Source organism: Manacus vitellinus, unplaced genomic scaffold (assembly GCF_001715985.3).
Source record: "Manacus vitellinus isolate BGI_N305 unplaced genomic scaffold, ASM171598v3 scaffold_4_pilon, whole genome shotgun sequence".
Lineage (NCBI taxonomy): Eukaryota > Metazoa > Chordata > Aves > Passeriformes > Pipridae > Manacus > Manacus vitellinus.
Window position 1 is genome coordinate 33,148,468 of NW_021940604.1, and position 18,325 is coordinate 33,166,792.

Below are 18,325 nucleotides of genomic sequence, written 5' to 3' on the forward strand. Positions count from 1 at the left end.
GCAATAACATAAATGCACAGGGATTAGACTACTGTAATAAGAACCTTCAGAGGTTAAAGAAAACATTTCATTTCCAGTAAGTGGCATGGTAAACACGTACCATTAATCTGTTCCAAAAAGCTATTAGTCTTGTAACAGCAGGGCGTCCTTTCTAATAAATGTTATCTTTTTCCTTTCACGACTGCATAGATTATCCTTCACTCTATGCATAAATATCAGCCTCGTGTCCATGTCATCCGAAAAGATTGTGGTGATGATCTGTCCCCTGTCAAGCCTATCCCTTCAGGAGAAGGGGTGAAAGCCTTCTCCTTTCCAGAGACAGTTTTCACTACTGTCACAGCATACCAAAATCAACAGGTAATTTGGGCTATCTGCTTGGCACTTTACAGGCTTTTCAGAGCAGACCAGGGACATAAGAGATAGGAGAAAAGCAGATACTTTCATTATACTACTTATTAAAATAAAGTTGTGTAAACATTTTTTGTGCTGCAAGCAGCTTTCACTGGTAGTATTGCAGCAGCGCCTGGAGGCTATAGCTGAGACTTGAGGCCACATGGGCTAGATGCTGTATGTAAAAAATCATTGTTATTATGGAGATCACACAGTCTAATTATCATGTCTAATGGTGTCTTGATTATAAATACAGCATTGAAGAACAAGGCAAAGAGCAATGTAATTTTTAAAGGGGTTTCTGTACCTTTAAGTGTAGATACATGTCTGGATAGAACTTTTAAAGCATTTTTATTCCTGACTCCAGTGCTTTCAAAACTCCCAGGTCCTTAACAGAGGTCTAAAGAAAGTTGCAGTCATTTTCATTAACTGCATTCAGTTTATATTATTAATGGCAATTTATCTGGGTCCAAAGTAAACTGCAGGTTGCATCACTCCAATGTTTGGCTCTTATTACCACCTGTTTAAGTCTTAGCATACATAGTGACATCATAGTTAGTGTTGTGACATTTTATTAATTCCATGTAAGTTACTGCAGCTGTATTTTTTGAAATTATATATGCATTGATATCTTTACAAATGGAAGAGTAGGAGAACTGTGTAATTACTGAAATATAATTATTTGGTGCCTTTCTGATTTTTTTCAAGTAAATTACAAGTATTTGGAGTAGGGAGTGTTTTACTGGGATGTTTTTGTTTGTTTGGGTGTGGGGTGGTGGTGGTGTTGGTTTTGGTTTTGGGTTTTTTTTGTGGAGGATAGTAACCTAGAGATAATCTGTTTTTTCATATTTTCTTCTTGACCCGTACAGAAATAAAATTTAGTTTAAATTTTATTGCAGTTAGGCAGTATACTCTCTTGGGTGAAGAATGACATTTACCGGAAGATTTTGCTCAATAGTTCCAACCTGCCACTTGGCAGCATTAAATACGTGTTAGTTTCTCTGGGGATCTGCAAAAGTAGTGATCAGAAAATTGGACCTTATTTTGCTATGTTTCAGGACAACCATCTTAAACCATGCAAATGTGAAGATGTTTCTACTGTCAGCTTAATTCTTTCAGAAGAGTCATTTTATGTGCTATTCAGCTGAATTTACAGGTAATAATTTCTCTAATCATATTCACAGATAACTCGTCTGAAGATTGATAGGAATCCATTCGCCAAAGGGTTTAGAGATTCGGGTCGTAACAGGTAGGTGTTGGGAAGGACGTGGGCTTGTTACTGCTCACAGGCTCACAGAATCACTTTGTGAAGGCTGTTCAAGGTGAATATGTGTATCTACAGACAAACTAATTTGAGAACTCAGACTCCTGGAGGGAGCACTTAGATTTCCCAGCAATGTTCTCTGTGGTGAGCTCTCATTCCTGCTCCTCTGACCATCTAGGTCAAAAACAGGCTGGCACTCGGCTTGACGCATGTACTCAAGTTTCCTTTCAGTGTAAGCAGTGACATACCATGAAGGCTGCAAATGGAATTAATGCATGCTCGGGTCTGTGATTTCAGGCTGCTCTTGAAATCTCCTCTTTCTCCTGGCTGGAGACACAAATTGCAAATACCATTGTCAAACTATAAGCCCAGGTTCTCTTGCATGTAAGTGGCATTTAGTATGGACGAATGGCTTGTTGTTTTCTCTTAGAAACTAAGTTGGTTTGTGCAGTAACCTTATGTTTAGTACACTTGCACAGGAGGTGGGAGACCTGTGTTCAAATGTCTTTTTAGTCTAAGGAGTTTTAAATCCACTTCCTAGGTGAATGCCTTTCCTAGTAGGCTATAAAAGACTTTGAAATAAGGATGGTTTCCATTTCTTCTGTTGTGGATGGACTGATTAATTGCTTGTTCTCTCCCGATCTGTGAATCTTTGAAAATAGCAAAGGGAAATCTGAGTAGTGCAAAGTGCAGGCTTGGGTCTAGTCCGGGCTGCCAGTGCTGATGAGGTATTTTATCCAAAGACTGTTTAATGCAAACTACTTAAGCCTGCTATGAATTGTATGTTAAACCGTTTCAGCTAAAAAAGGCAGTGTTTCATTATGGTGTATATTGTACATCAGTTCCAGTGACCACATTGCATTTGGTGTCTGCAGCTGCTATATTTATGCCCTAGCCCTGCAGAGAAAGGAGCAGACTGTGTGCTGGCAGGAATGATCAGAGAGTTTCTTTTCGATAGTTACTTTTATTGAGCTTCTCTGTTAGCAGAGGCTACAGCATTAAAGACTGTTTTTTGCTTCCACCTGAGTTATATAAAAATTGAGAGTGGACAGCAAACGAGTAGTTTTTAGAAGATGAATACTTACAGAAGGACTAGGGTAGTTGTAAAGATTTACAGGAATTCACTGTAAGTATCTTTTCAGTATCTCTGAGATTTTGTCTTCTATCGAGAAACAATTAGCCATGTTTTGTTCTGGGGCCTGGAATTGGTGCCCCAGGCACTGACATAAATAGAATTTTGCCCTCCTTTGTAGCCTTCTAGTTAGAAATTAAGCAAACAGTAACTTCCAGATAAATGCATTGACTGAAGAAGCAAAACATGCTGTGTGTACTTGGGGAAGAAAAGAGTTGCAATACGTGCCCTGTTTGAAAGCTCTCCGTGGGCAGTGTTTTTGGTATGCTTTTTGCAGAACTATGAAGTAAGTACTAAGGAACCTCCTAATAAGTGTGAAATCCTGATCCTCTGAATTAGATGAGTTTAAGTGGATTTAGAATTTCTTCCATAATGTTATATAAAACAAGAGAGGATTCCCTTTAAAATAGAATGGAAAGAATTGTTCAGAAACCAGTTTTGAAGAGGTTTTAATGAAGCAGGACAGCTCTGGTATTACCTGAGGACAATGTAAGTGCTGTAAGAGTTCGGTATCTGCAACCACACAGATCCAGTTGTAGGACTGGGGATATCCAGAGAGGTTTTTTAGGTTTGACTACTAGGAATAGTTTGGTTCAGGCATTAAAAAAAAAGCAGGATATTTTAATTGAAAGACAGTTATATTTTATGGAAAGGGATTAAGAAGGCCAGTCCTGATAGAAGGGCAAGCCTCTGTAAAATGTTTTGGAGCAGCCTTTAGATGAGATCTGAATGCTTTTATTGTACAAACACAGTCGTTACAGAAGTGACTGCAAACTCTTGTCCATTGCAAATTGGCATTGGTTTACTGGAGTCAGTATTGCTGTTTTCTTTGATAGTCTCTGTGGTACCGAATAGGAGTGTTTGAGAATGCAGCTCAGATTTTTAATTGTCAAGGAAAATGTCTATTGGTTTACTCAACTAATGATTAATACATATTGAAATTAAATGTTCAGGTTTTGTTATCTTCATTGTTGTAGCTGGTGTGTTTATCATTAGGGTATTTCAGACGGCAACAAAAGGTTAAAAAAATTCTGTGGTAAAATTATATCCAGCTTTCAATATTGCTTTAATTATTGCAGCTATCTTACTCTGCACTGCTGCATGCAATAATTAAATTGCATGTTTAATTAAAAATATTCCCTTTCAGGTCATTCCCATTTAGTCCCACAGCCTATTTTACAGAAATCAGTAGCTTCACCTTTTAAAAGCATTCCCCGTGCATTTGCAAAGTGCAACAGAATTTATGTGCTGAGAATAGTTTCATTCTTCAGTTGGGCCTTAAGTTTGACCCTATAAAAACTTTTACTCAGGAAAGGACCAGAATTTCTCCCTTTAAATACTTCAGGAAAAACATAACTGTTTTGTTAAATAAACTCGGCCATTTGATAGCGCAAATTAGGGTGGTGATAAAAAGTGGAAATTGTTCGAAGGCATCTTGTATAAATTATCGCCTTGGCTACACTCCTCCAGGAGGTGGCTTTTATCTCCACTTTAACTAGAATTGAAAATTCACCGTTACTGCAGAAAATTAAGGCTATCTTTTTAGTCCGGGTTCAGCTAATAAATACTTTATAAATGTTTCCTGACACACATTTGTGTTCCTGCTGGAAATGCAGTGGGGAAGGAGCAGTATCAGAACCTGTTGGTTGCTTCAAATTGGGCTATTTGCATAATTCGAGTTTACAGAGTGCTACTGCTCAAAGGCAAGCACTTGTTTTTGGTGTGTGCCCGATGTTGACATTTAACAGGCCTCTGAGGCCCAGCAGCCAAAAATAACAGCAAAATTATACCTCTGAGTATTTATGCTTCTGAGGTGCATTATTCATAAATAATTGTCAGAAAACAAATGGGCCTTTACCTTCAGAAACAGAGATTCTTATAAATAGTGTCTGCCAGCACTATCTACCCAGTTATTTCAATTTTCTCATTACATTGTTGAAAGAAAATCGCTGAAGATTTTTGGTTTGTAAGGGCATTTTGCTCAGCACGTAATAACTGAGACACAACACTGCTTTATACATTTTAGTGGCAAAAGAGCTGTACACCCATGCCTTGCTCATGTTCTAAGTGTAATTTTCTAGCTCATCAGTAATGAACGGGAATCCTATTTTAATAGAAGTTGTCAGTGGATCACCTTTGTTCTAGGCAGAAATAGAACATCCCTCTGGCAGTTAGAGGCAGAGGAATGATCTCTTAAGGAAATATCATACTAGGAAAACATTTTAACATTTAGCCAAGGCTCCCCACTCAAATAGCCCTCTCAAGAGGCCCAAAATATTGAAATAGAGAGCCAGACTTATGGAGTTGGAAGACTCTGTCTGCTGCAAGCCCAGTGTAGCAGATCTCAGTGATCTCATGGGTAGGATATAAGGCTCTTTTCTACAAAGCAAAATCAACTTCAAAATTATCCTGAAATGTTACTAGTTTTTATGTGTTTCTGAGGTAGAGTATCCAGAGATATGTGACAAAATACAGCTTGCTTTCATGCCGCCTTGGTTCTTTTGTTCTAAATAGAATGGGACTGGAAGCTCTGGTAGAGTCCTATGCCTTCTGGAGACCTTCACTGAGGACGCTTACATTTGAAGATATACCTGGGATACCCAAACAAGGTAATGGCTGTCTTTGTGTTCTTTCAAAAGAAAAATGCATGAAGATAAAGCTTTGGCCATCATACTTTAGGAAAGTCTGTGTCTCTTGTAGAGAAAAAACAACCAACTAACCCCAGTGCAGGCTATCACCTCTCATCAGTTATTCTAAGCTGAGAAGGTGATGCTAATTCAATCACTGTGGCAATAAAAATGTTAGATTGTAAAGATAAATCAGATCACATGTGGAGGAGAATTCCAGTTTAAGGGTTTAAATTATTCAGTTTAAGGATCGAATAGCCTATTCCTTAGAGCTATGCACTGGCTACATACAAAAGGTAGAGATCACTTATAGATGACATCTATTGTACACATCCAAACTCCAATGCAGGAATTTCTTGTGTTTTTAAGAGAAAAAAAAAAAGGGAATGAGAGAATAAATGTCCTCTTAAGTAGTGAGTAAATAGTGGCAAGCTTAACTGGGTTTCTTCTTGGAATGCCTTCTTGATTCTTTAAGACCTAAAAATTTTTCAGTAAATGTGTCAACAAACTTTATGGGCATTCTAGAGCGTGAAAAAATGGATCTCTCTGTTTTGTTTTTTCTTGCTTTTCAGTCCTGGTTGGAAACCTCTTGGTTTCCTCTTTCCCCATCATACAGGTAGTGCCATGAATGAAATAAATAGCCTTTAAATGACCTTTTTGGATAGAGAGTGGAATCTTTGTACTCTTTTCTGAATTCTTTTATTTCCAGAGAACCCCAGTGCAAATATTAAACTTCTCATCTTTTTCCCAACAAAATCAGACATATTGCTCCTGTTTCTTCGCATTTCCTGCTGCCAAATTTACAAACATCCAGTCTGCTTTCTTGATAATGTATTGCAAAGTTGTTAAACATCTTAAAAGCAAAAATCCAGAAAATACAGAAAGTCAGAGAAATAACTTTTATCAACTTCTTAGCTCATTCCTTTGAGAAATCCTGAGCATCAGTGCTTGATGTGGGCAACTCAAAAGGAGGTTTTGTGCCAAGTCACAGATACATTGGCTGAGTGTTGGCAGAGTTTTGAGTGGAGCACAGGGGTGAGGGACACTCTCATAAAAAAGGCCTGTAACGAGAAGTTAGCATCAAACCTGAAATGCCTTGTCAGACTGTAAGACTGAAAGGCAGCTCACTATGCAGTTAATCCATTTAGGAGACAGACCAGCTTTATTGCCCTGTTTGTATGTAGGAGCATTGTTTGAGAGCAGGGGAACTGCTGCCATGAACTTCTCGCTTCCTGTTCTGCTGTTGCCTGGGGTTAAGGAGCTTGTTGAAGTTACTGTTGATATTCTGAGGATAGAAACTGGGATCCTTGCAAAGTCTTTAGTCATCTATACCTTAGGTGGTTTAGAGACTTTCTGAAAGACCCCATTAGAAATTTGCCTGGCTTATTAATGCTGAAAGTGCCTGTCATCAGGTAGCAGAGGCATTGGCGTAGATTGGAAGAAAAAATATGTCTTATGCTAGGATTTATGGAATGTGGCAGTGTCTAATGATGCTTTGATCTTGTGGTGTCCTGTTAACAGAGCAAAAAGCAGCAGGCATTGTTCAGTAATTATGTATGTTTCTTTTTACTAGCTCACCTATCATGATAATCTGTTAACTTATTGACAACATGTATCTCTTTGCAGCATCCAGCCGTTTGATTGTTAATATGATTCACAAATGGGAGAGTCTGCCATGTTAAGTCTTCTGCCTGGGAGACTGTGAAAGGCCCAAATTAATTTTTCTACAGTCAGTTTTCACTGAGATACAATCTCTTTAAGAAAGGAAGTGTTTCTTGCAACTGGGAAACTTTCAGTCCTGAGAAAAGGTCTCACCTGTAGCAGTGTGTTTTCAGGAACATTCAGCATTGGTATTTGTAATTTAAAAAGTTCTTATATCAGTAAATAGACAATTTGCAAACAGTTTGCTGCAATCCTACCTGTTCAAGAAGTGAAGCAGGTGTGTGCAGTATTCAGCCTACACTCTTTCAGAAGTTGTTCTGAAGTTTCGTTCTCAGATTTTTTTGGTTTGAAGTTGGAATTTTTTTGTTCTGAAGTTAGTAGCTTTCCTGAAGCTGTTAACTATGGGAGCCTCTATCATCTGAGCTAAGCAGCTGGTTCCTCAGCTGGTGCTCTGATAGTGACAGTCAGGCACAGAGTGCTCGAAACACACTCCAGACTGTAGTGAGAACACAGACACATCAAAAATCATCATTTTGAAGAAGGCTTCCTGTGATGTGGTACTCACTTGGCTACATCTTAACTGCCATGCAATTTCCTTCCAGTGTCATATAAGGAGCAGTTAATCTTTTGGGCAGGAGCTCTAAATATTGAGTGACGGTTGTAAAAATGTAACTTCAGTTCTCTTTCTTGGTCAAGTTGTTTGTTTAGAAATATGCATGTGGTTTACTCACACACCCTCCTGCACATATCCGTAAAAGATTTTTTTAATTAGTTTGAGTTGTGTTTCATGTCAAGGGTTATTATAAAAGCCAAAGGTCTTGATCTGTCACCTAGGAAGTGAACTTCCCCGACGCGCTTCTTACGCTGTAACATTCTCTTCCAGGAAATGCAGGTTCCTCTACTTTACTCCAGGGATCTGGCAGTGGAGTGCCATCTACCCACCCTCACCTTTTACCGGGTTCCCCTTGCTCATCTCCAGCCTTCCACCTCAATCCCAACACTAGCCAGCTGTGTACCCTTGCTCCAGCTGACTACACAGCTTGTGCCCGCTCAGGCTTGACCCTGAACAGATACAGCACTTCCTTGGCTGAAACCTACAACAGGCTCACAAACCAAACCAGTGAGACGTTTGCACCCCCGAGGACTCCCTCCTATGTCGGTGTGTCGAGTAGCACAACTGTGAATATGTCTATGAGTGGCAATGATGGGGATGCATTCAGCTGCCCACAGACTGGCTTATCTATGCAGATTTCAGGGATGTCTCCACAGCTCCAGTACATCATGCCATCCCCATCCAGCAATGCCTTTACCACTAATCAAACCCACCAAGGCTCCTACAACACGTTTAGACTGCACAGTCCCTGTGCGCTCTATGGATATAACTTTTCCACATCTCCTAAACTGGCTGCCAGTCCTGAGAAAATCGTTTCTTCCCAAGGAAGTTTCTTGGGGTCCTCGCCAAGTGGAACCATGACGGATCGGCAGATGTTGCCCCCTGTGGAAGGAGTGCACTTACTTAGCAGTGGGGGGCAGCAAAATTTCTTTGACTCTAGGACCCTAGGAAGCTTGACACTCTCGTCTTCTCAAGTGTCTGCACATATGGTTTGATGAAGCCTTTAAGAAAAAGTACAGTATGTTTGGTGTCTACAATGTATTTCTTTTGGAATATGAAGGGACACTCGATGTAGCTTGTAAAGTGCATATATATATATATAATATGAGAGGAAGTTTTACTGAAATTTTGACTTGCTTGTGGCCAGATTATTTTCCTATTTTGAGTTACACAGAATTTGCTCTGTTGCAGACTGCTTTAGTTTTCTGGTATAATACACTTAGTTGTATAACACATTGGGACATATGCAACAAATTAAGCAAGACTTCCTCCCCTTTCCCCCTCCTCTGTTCCAGCGCCTTTAAAGAACGAAATGACACTTGGAGTATTAAACAACACAAACAAGCCCACTTGCCCATTTCCTATAGCACTAGTGAGTTTCTTTAAAACATTCATACAATGATAAGCTGATGCACCAAAGGCATTTTACAAGTTTCTTCTCTGTTATAAGGGATACAAAGGATATTTGGACTTGTAAGTGTTGAGCATGAAGCATCTAGCCTAAAATAGAAGTTTAGCTAATGGATTATTTACAAAGTAAATTGAAAGATTAGTTTGCCTTCTTATGATACATTGTTTTTAGCTTATCAACAGCACAGCATTCTCACTAGGATTTTTTTTTTCAGCATTAGTTTAGATTTATGGTTAGATATTTGAAGACTAATAATGTGTATTCAAATTGTGGTGATAGAAATAATTTAAACCAACAACACTAGAAGCAGCATTCCTTAGTACGGAATGAAGTTCAGGTTGCTTAGTTTTTGTCAAAGGAAGGGCTTGATGCATTTTTTCCTCCATAAATATTGCCTATAAGACATTTACTGGACAGTAGGATATTCTAAAGTATCTTTGTTTCTGTATTTTTACTTTTTTTAAAGGAAAATGCAGGTTCGATTTAGAAAAAAAAAAGTGAGCAGAATGAGAAATTCCATTATTGGTTTTACCTGTTTTGTTTGCGTGTTTGTTGTGTTTTGGATTTGGTTTGGTGTTTTTTGGGTTTTTTTTGTTTGTTTGTTTGTTTTTTAGTAAGGGCAAAAGTATCTCAGTGTCTCAAAAATACATCACCTGTATCAGTTAGGCAGATGACCCAGTTTGCCCACAAGAATTTCTGGAAGCAGAACATTGTCATAGCTGACTTCCTGTTGCTTTATTTCTGTCAGTGTTTGTCCTGGAATTGGAGAGGCTTCCTTCATTCCCACCTCTGGTTTTTAAATGGCACTTGTAAGAACATAGATCACAATCTGCTGCTGACCACACTTCTCCAGAGTGACAAGGACACAGGGAAACACTTGTCATGGTGAAATCTGCACCTGCACAGCACAGGTGTGTATCAGTCCTTCTGCAAAAGCTGCCTCTCAGCTACCCTTCTGTCAGAGCTTAACCACAGAGGTTGTAGAACTAATTTTAATGCTTGAGAGGACAGGTCATCTTCAACGGTATGCTAAGCCTCATTTATATTGTGCAGGTGATACAAAGGCGTTATAAGGTGGGTACAAATATAGATGAAAATATTTCCCCAGTAAGCATTGAAGAAGATTAAGGCCTTTCAAGTTTTTAGATTTTTTTTGTGAAAGTGAATTTTCATGTTTCTCAAGTGTTCCTATGTCTTTTCTAGCAAATAGTGCACTTAACCACTCCCACTTCAAGAAGGACTCATTTCAGCTTGCATTTCATTAATGGGATGGAGATAATGCAGGCAGAAACAGCCCTCTTGCTATCTCCTCTTATTATGTGGGAATAGAAGAGAAACCACAACTATCTTGAAGCCTGTGCCTGCAGAATGCTTAATTTTTATTGCTTGCATATTTGTTTCTGTTAAAGAAGATACATATAAAGTTCTCATTCAAAGTTAGAAAGACAAGAGGATGCAATTGAGGAGATGTGGGTTTGCTTCTTTGCTGTTTCAAACTTCCTAAGTGACCTTGAGCAGTTCACTCAGTCTCTCTATATCAGACTTTTTTTCTTCTGTAAAATGTGATAATAGCACTTCATGCCTCGTAGAAAAGGGTGACAGTATATTGAAGATGAAGATCATCTTTACATCTTCTGTGCTGTGGACAGTACGTTACAGATGAATGACTAGGAAGTGTTCATATACAAGGATAAGAAAGAGCATTTGTGTACTTCAGGTCTGATGCTGGTTTTGGCATTGCAGTGTCCTTGAGGCAGATCTTAAAGAAAAGACCTGCAATGCTGAAAATGCTATTCAAACTCACACTAATGATTTTTGAAATGGTTCTAAGATGTGTACAAGATGGGCAAGTTTTCAGTTATGTAAATTGTCATAGCTTTATTGGTTTAAATTAACAAGTAACTTGTGTATAGTAATTCTTGCTCCAGCCAAAACTTTGAAATTTTGTAGTTGGACAAATCTTTAAATGGCAAAGATGGTACAATTAATCTGTACTTGAAAAAGGGTAATTACCCATGTTATCTTAAGGGCTTTGACTAGGTAGAAATGTGGAAGAGCTAAATCATGCATGTTCTTATGAGGAGAAAAAAAGGGTTGTGCATGGATGTTCATGGAGGTGCTCCTGACATGACTTTATCATCTGGGAATTTTTTAGAACTGGTCTCTTATTTTTCCTCAAATTACTTTTATCATATAACCACACAATATTGTTTCGTTTGTTCCTTAAAATTTGAATCATATTGTAAATACTGGTGTGTCATTGTGAAAAGACTAGCTTTTTATCAATACAGTAAATGCTATATATGCATTATATCTATAATTATATATCTGTATTTTACAAAAATGCCACAGAAAATATATTAAAGTGTGTATTCAAACACTTTTTACTACATTTGGAAAACTGAGAGGCTTGGGCCTTTTTTTTCTCTACAACTTCTCCAAGAACAAAGGAAGTGACTCTGAGGTAAGCTCTGGGTTTCAGAGGCTTAATACAACAAGCTGCAGCTAGTCCACAATTCTTACATGGTTCAGTTTAACCATCTGCCATTGAATCTCTCTATTATTTGTACGCAAAGATCCCAACAGATGTTGTGTACAAGGAGATCCTGAGGCTGATAGCAGAGCTCTGAGGGTTTTACATGGGAAAACGGGACTGAGCTGCTTGCTGGGCTCTTTAGCCAGTGATGGAACTTGGTTGCTTCCTTGTAGCCCATGGCATCCCATCTGCTAAGACCAATTCAGCTGCTCCCTATCAACTGGGTCTGGGAAATTGGCACTTCCATGCGACTTGAGCAGAAGCTTGGTACTCTGCCTGTTTTCTCTCTCTGCTGTTTCTTTGGTCATTTGCTCTCTGTTCTGCTAGTTCTAAATGCAGAAATCTATTGATTTGACAATTTGCAACCTATAATCATCCGACTGTACTGTTACTCAGCAATGAGCAACATTTCTTCGTCAAGAAATACTGTTATGCATAGTGGCCTTATTTCCTATTGCACTGCAATAAATGATTCTCTGTGACATAGGGCAGAGGGCCTGAAAATCTGATTACTTCAGAGACTCTGGTTTCATAGTCACTTAACACCAGCATTGTTGCAAATGACCAGAATTAGGGCAAGAGAAGTAGGCATGAAATGCTTGATCATAAATATCAGGCCTCCAGAGAGAATGAAAGCTTCTGTTTTTAATAAGAGAAGAACCTTTTTTTTTTTTTGAATAGCACAGTCAGATTCTGAGAGGGCTCATTTCTGCTGCAGCAATGGACATCAGGAGAAAGCTGAAAATCATGGATGTTGTTATCTTTAATAGTAGTAAGCCTGTACTGTGAGCAGTTCAGCAGAAGAAATATAAATCATCATCAGAAGTAGCTCACAGATTCTATGGATGTATTTTACCTGTAAAGATAATATACCTAGTCAATCTGTACCTAGGTATGTTTAAAAAGTTTGCAGTTTATCTAATTACCTAATGAGTTAATGGTTTTTGTGAGCTGACTTTGCACTTCAGGTGACAAAATATATTAACTTGTCAGTTGAGCTCTTCATTAGTATGAACCTCAGATTCAATATTTCACCTTGTACTTAACACAAAGTTGTTGATATGTCAATTTAATATATGCAAAAATACAGGAAAGTTCTTGTTCTGCCTTATGTTCCACCATATTGCTCAGCTACCCAGTTAATTCAAAACACTGGCATGCCAAGATGACACACACTTTTAAGAGGTGATGCCTTACTTCATTAGAAAATAACATTTCTAGAGAATTAAACTTTGCTTTTAGTCAGTGTTGTTATCTTCAAGCTCTGAAAAGGTGTTTGTAACCCAAAAAAGCATAAGTCCTATGCAGTCACCACTTATTCTTGCAAAGTAATGTTGAATTGACCATAAAACTATCTCAGATAGTTTGGTGCCCAATGCCCAGACAGAGCAGTTCCAGCAAATTTTAGAATTTGGACTCCATAAAGTAAATGTTTTTAAGAAGCCTCAGTAAATCAGATCAGCACTGCTATCAGGAAGACTAAGTATACTGTGGGCAAATAGAAACACTTTCCTGAATTTTATCTGTCACCTTCAGAGGTTTATTACCCTAAATAGTTAATATCCAACATGTTCCACTCCACCAGAATGAGCATTAAACCTCCATGAGCTGGATGAATTTCCACAATTTTCCATTGTGGCCTTTCTAAATGTTGGCAGTAACAGCCAGGTTTCAAGACAAGCACCAGTGCTCCAGGTTTGCAGCTGGGAATGGCAGGAGAAGTGCAGATAGCCCAAATAGACCCTGCAGTCCCACCATACACTTTTGGAATGTCACAGGTGCTGTGATGGCACCCACAATGTATAGTTCTATCCAAACATAATTCAGTGCACCTCTCACAAGGGTAATTACCCATGTTAGGGGGCTATAGCCTAAAATAAGACCTGACGTCAAAGACTGGTCAGGAAGGATAAAGCATGATGTGAAAATACCTGTGCTACCCAAAAGCTGGTCTATGGTAGTGAATGTTAAGTGTAGGCCCAGCACAGACTTGGCCTTTGTCAGTACTGCAGCCACTTTGACTATGCTGCACGCTTATGTTCATTTGCACACCACTGGATTTTATTTGGATGCTATAATATAGAGCCAAGAATAAATTTAGAGCACATTGAAGGAAACCTGGACTCAACTGTGGCCAGTGGTAATGGTACCCCTGACTTGAGCTTTATGGATACCACATTTTCAGACTCTAAGCCATCCCTCTTTCTGTTCCGGAGTGCTTTACCCATGCAGCAGTTGTAGTCATAACTCTCTTGTGCATTTTTCTGTCCCTTTATGGTGCTTTTCAGATGGATGACTGGCTTCTTGTGTTTCACATGCTCATAGTTTGTTTTTAACTTTGTGTTTCTGCAGTTTTTGAGCCATAGTCTGTCTCAAAATGAAAGACAAGACAAGGGTGGAATTTGGTGCTCCATCCCCAGTATATTCCTTTCCACTGCAGATAATTGACTATATATTTCCCACAATGTTTTTATTGTATTTTACAGAGAAAAGTAATAAAAATAGAGGCTGTATCACAATCAAAGCAGTGTTTCCATTCCTCAGGCAATATTTTTCACTAACCCAAAGGAAAAACACCTCCCCACCCTTTCCTGGTTACTATACTCAGTATATGGTTCTCAGTAAGAAGAAAACCAGATGCCATATTTAAATGCAAGATGGCAGAAACCAGAAAACCAGAAAAATGGATCCCAATTCAGGGAAATGTTCCTGGATAGTCTTTGTGTTCTTTGAAGTGCAATAGGGGCACTAATGCTTCCAGAGACATCTGCAAAGACCCTTTGATATGTCATTGCTGTTGGTGTATGATAAATGCCTTGCTGACGCAGCGTGCGCTACAGATTACCTGCCCCGTACTCAGGCAGGACGTTGTCAGTGTCACACAAAGACGTGCAAGCGAATGCCGTTTATGTTGTTCTAGTAAATCCTACACCAAAGTGTAACTTCACAAGTGTTAAGCAGATCTCAAAGCTATGTTAAGAAACCGATTCTCAGGGAGAACTCATTACATGCCAAGCCCATGCACTCCAGTTATACTCTGGTGGTAACTAAAAAGCATCTTACAATGAATATAAAACCAGTTAGTCTAAGCAGGCATTTCTTTCACTTTGCTATAACTAAATAACCCACATTTTGGTGGTGGAGGGAGAAGGAGACCAAGCATCTGGCGGTTGTAATACTGAATGTTTCAGTCACATAGGAATTTTTTTTGTGGAGAGAGAGAAGCCTTGGAAAATGAAATTTAAATCAAGAGGAGGCAAGTGAAGACTGGTCTATGAGAAAGGATCCTTTAGACATCAAAGTATACCATTGTGAATGTCTAAAAATGATCTCTCTGATGTCACATCCTTGCATTCAGTAGAGGATAGAACTGTTACATTAAGGAGTGTAATGATCTGTGATACCTTTCAATTATGAAGTGTTGGGTAGAATGAAGGTGTTTGGTAAGGTAAAGGCTGAACTACTTAAAATAATCTGAGATTGAATGCCATTGATTTTAAGTCTTAACATTCTGTTCCTTTTCTCTTTTTTTTTTTTTAAAGATACTGCTAGCAAAGATGAGATGATGCTTAAAAATTTCCAGCCAGATGTGTCTCCAAACATTCCCAGAGATGACAGATATTCAAATGTAGTTTGGATTAAACCCATTATATAGATAAGTGTCTTTTATAGCTGACTGCAGCTGTGAAGTCTGGAATCAGATCTGTAACTCCCTTAAACTTTGAAGACTGTAGTCAAATCTGTGGTTTTGGATTTGAATCTTCAGTTGCTTGTTGCATCAGACTGTCATTCCCATCTGTTACACCAACAGCTCGGTGCAAAACTCTGATACCAGTTTCAGACTCCACAAAGCTGAGGTTCAGAAAGGCCACTTCTCAAGCACATTGCTACATATGAGCAGCGACAGCAGCATATTATAGGTCCGTAGGTTAACAACTCTGTACATGCCATCTAATGGCTATCGATGACCCACCATGGAACACTGGCTCATGGGTCACAGGTTGTTGGCTCCCACCCTGTAAAGTATGCTTTACATACTTCCTTCATATTATGTTTCTGTGTAAGCAAATGCTGTAGCTTCCCACAGGGATATTACATGATCCAGTGTGGAAGGAGAGAGGGTTGGCGTAATTGCAAATGGGATGAAAGCTGCTCCATGAGGTACTCTCTAAGGGCTTATCTATACACAGTGAAACTAGGAGCGAATTTACAACACCTCAACTCCACAGGTGGGCACTCTTCACATGCAGTAAGCAAGGAGAAGGTGTTTCATGTGGAAAATAAGAAAATATTCCACACAAGCGATGTTCCTATGAGGATACAGTGCTTTGAGCCTGAGGTCCTGCAGTTTCCCTCTCTTGTTTGCTCTACAGGAAGACCTTAAGACTTCAACCACACTGCAAAAAATAACAACCCACAAATGTCTGTCTGGGAGGGTGTCACTGGTTGTCACCGTGGCATAGACAGCCTCACCAACTGCAGTGATGGAGCCACCCACGGTAAATGCTGGACAACTCTTCTGACCTGTTAATAGTTGGCAGACTATATGATGACAGTTGCAAGAATCTGATGCACAGCAGTATCCTTTACAGCAGTTTAATCTTTGTCATCAAATCCCTCGGCAGCCATGATTAATAGCAGCACTTGAGCTTGTTTTGAAAGTTGTATATTTGGCAGCTATGAACTTTGATCTATGGTTTCGCTTTAAAGAATCATTATGACACAAACTTTTCCTGTAATCCTTCCATCTAATTAAACCACACACAAATACTATGTGGAGAAATATGATGCTATTGATATAAGCTGTGTGTTTATTACATTATTTTAGGCACTTTATTAAAGTGGATAGTTGTTCCCAGCAAGATAGTAGATAAGCTCCCCCAAAACAATAACATCACCCAGAAAGAATATATAAGAGAATTTCCCAAGGCCAAATTTTATTAGAAACTTTCTTTGTTGATTAATACTGTGCCCTTGAACCCATTAAGGGCTCAGATGCTTTAACTTGAGCTAAAATTACTAGCATTTAATGAATTCAGCCTACTAATGTGTACTTTTCCACAAAACGTTTGCCTTTGTTCCAGATGGTCAAAGGACTCCAATGCCTAACATGATAGTGTTTGTCTTCCTGAAGTAGTTTTTTTGTATTTGTGTACAAGTTAATGGGGAAGCTTTTGAAAATCGAAGAAAATTTATTTTCATATAAGTATTTTAAACAACAGAACATCCATCATTTTGTAGCTGAATCAATCATAAACCAGCCATTTCTTGCTGGTCTTTATCCTGCTGCACACTTTGTAGTGAAATTCCCATGAGGCAGGTAATACTCATGTTTTCAAGGCGAAAATATGAACTGTGGATCAGTCTGAGCAGTGTTTTTTCTAGGGCTGAGGTGCAGGGCTTCATAGTCTTGACTGAATTGACTTCCTTGTGTATTGCACCTTCATGATGCCAGGATTTGTGCAGAAGAGGATTCCTTCCTCTAGAGCAGACTACCCAGCCTCTGAGCAGCAGTTATATGGAGCTACCTGGAATTCCATGGCTTTCTCCTGATTGCCCCATTTTGATCTGCTAACCTGGGTGCCACAAAACAGAGATAACAGAGGTATAAGTCACTGTCTTGAGGCTACTGTGGCTGCCAGGCCCAACAGTGTTTATATTTGCCAATCACCATATTTTCCATATTTTCTGAGTAGACTTTCAGCCAGCTGGCTTTTGGCTGAAACATTACTCCTGTCAGTACTGGTTAAGCCCAGTCACCATGGTTTCTGAGTCAGTTGGAGAGCAGACAAAGTACCAAATATAATAATTTTCCCAAATTTTCTGACAAATTTCCAGAGAGTTCATATAAATGTAGGGCAGCTGAAGCAACATGAGTGATCCCTTAGAGAATTCACAGCTGAGCACCCTCAAGCAGAGGGAATAGCTGCCCATCACCACTCTCTGGACTTCATCAGAAAGGAATGAAACAGAACTGCACTAAAGCAGTTCCATCTGCTCCTGCCAGGTTCTCCAGTCTTGGTATTAATCCCCTGTGATGAGCTGTGTCCAAGACTACCACAAGACTGAGCAGAATTAGCAGGGACATTTGTCATGTGTCTGCTGTCATGAGGAAGGCTGGATCAGTGGCCAGAAATGGCCTTGACCTAACCTGCTCCTAAATAGCTGGGCACAAGCTACTTGAGCTGTCATCCTGTCTTTAGTGGCTCTTCTCTGAAAAGCAAAACTTGTTTAGGTAAACTGGAATCCTTCTGACATCTGCACATCCAGGGCTTTGAGTGACAGTCGCAGCCTGGGCAGAGTAGAGGTGTCACATTATTCTCAACCAGCCACAAAGTCTTGTGGGTGGATATGGAGTCAAAATGTATTTTATATACAACTAGAATAAAGTTTTGTATAAAGAGCTAATAAAACCTCATAAGGACTTTTTACTAGATCAAGGGCTGCCTCTTGTTCTTATTGAACTCAATGAGAATTTTGCTACTGACTTCAAAGAAAGTTGAAAGGAGCCATGAGGGGTTGATTTCTACTCCTACATATGTGCTTCTGCACACCAAATTTGCATCTGAAAGGACTGTGTTTTAGTTAGTTTTTGTTGCTATAGTTGTCGGGGTTTTGCTAATTGAGAGTTTGCATAAGCACAAGATCTGCTACATGTAGATTGTCTATACACATGAGCAAATGGCTTAT

General features: G+C 39.2%; 1 protein-coding gene across 1 annotated transcript in view; it reads left to right on the forward strand.

Moving 5' to 3' along the window:
- TBX18 (T-box transcription factor 18) overlaps positions 1–14,287 on the forward strand; it is a 23,692-nt gene extending 9,405 nt beyond the window's left edge. The window contains exons 3-6 of the mRNA XM_018078331.1: positions 190–357; positions 1,575–1,639; positions 5,301–5,395; positions 7,959–14,287. Of these exons, the coding sequence (XP_017933820.1) occupies positions 190–357; positions 1,575–1,639; positions 5,301–5,395; positions 7,959–8,683 (1,053 nt within the window). The 3' untranslated portion in view covers positions 8,684–14,287. The remainder of the gene's footprint in view (positions 1–189; positions 358–1,574; positions 1,640–5,300; positions 5,396–7,958) is intronic.
- Positions 14,288–18,325: the final 4,038 nt, after the last annotated feature.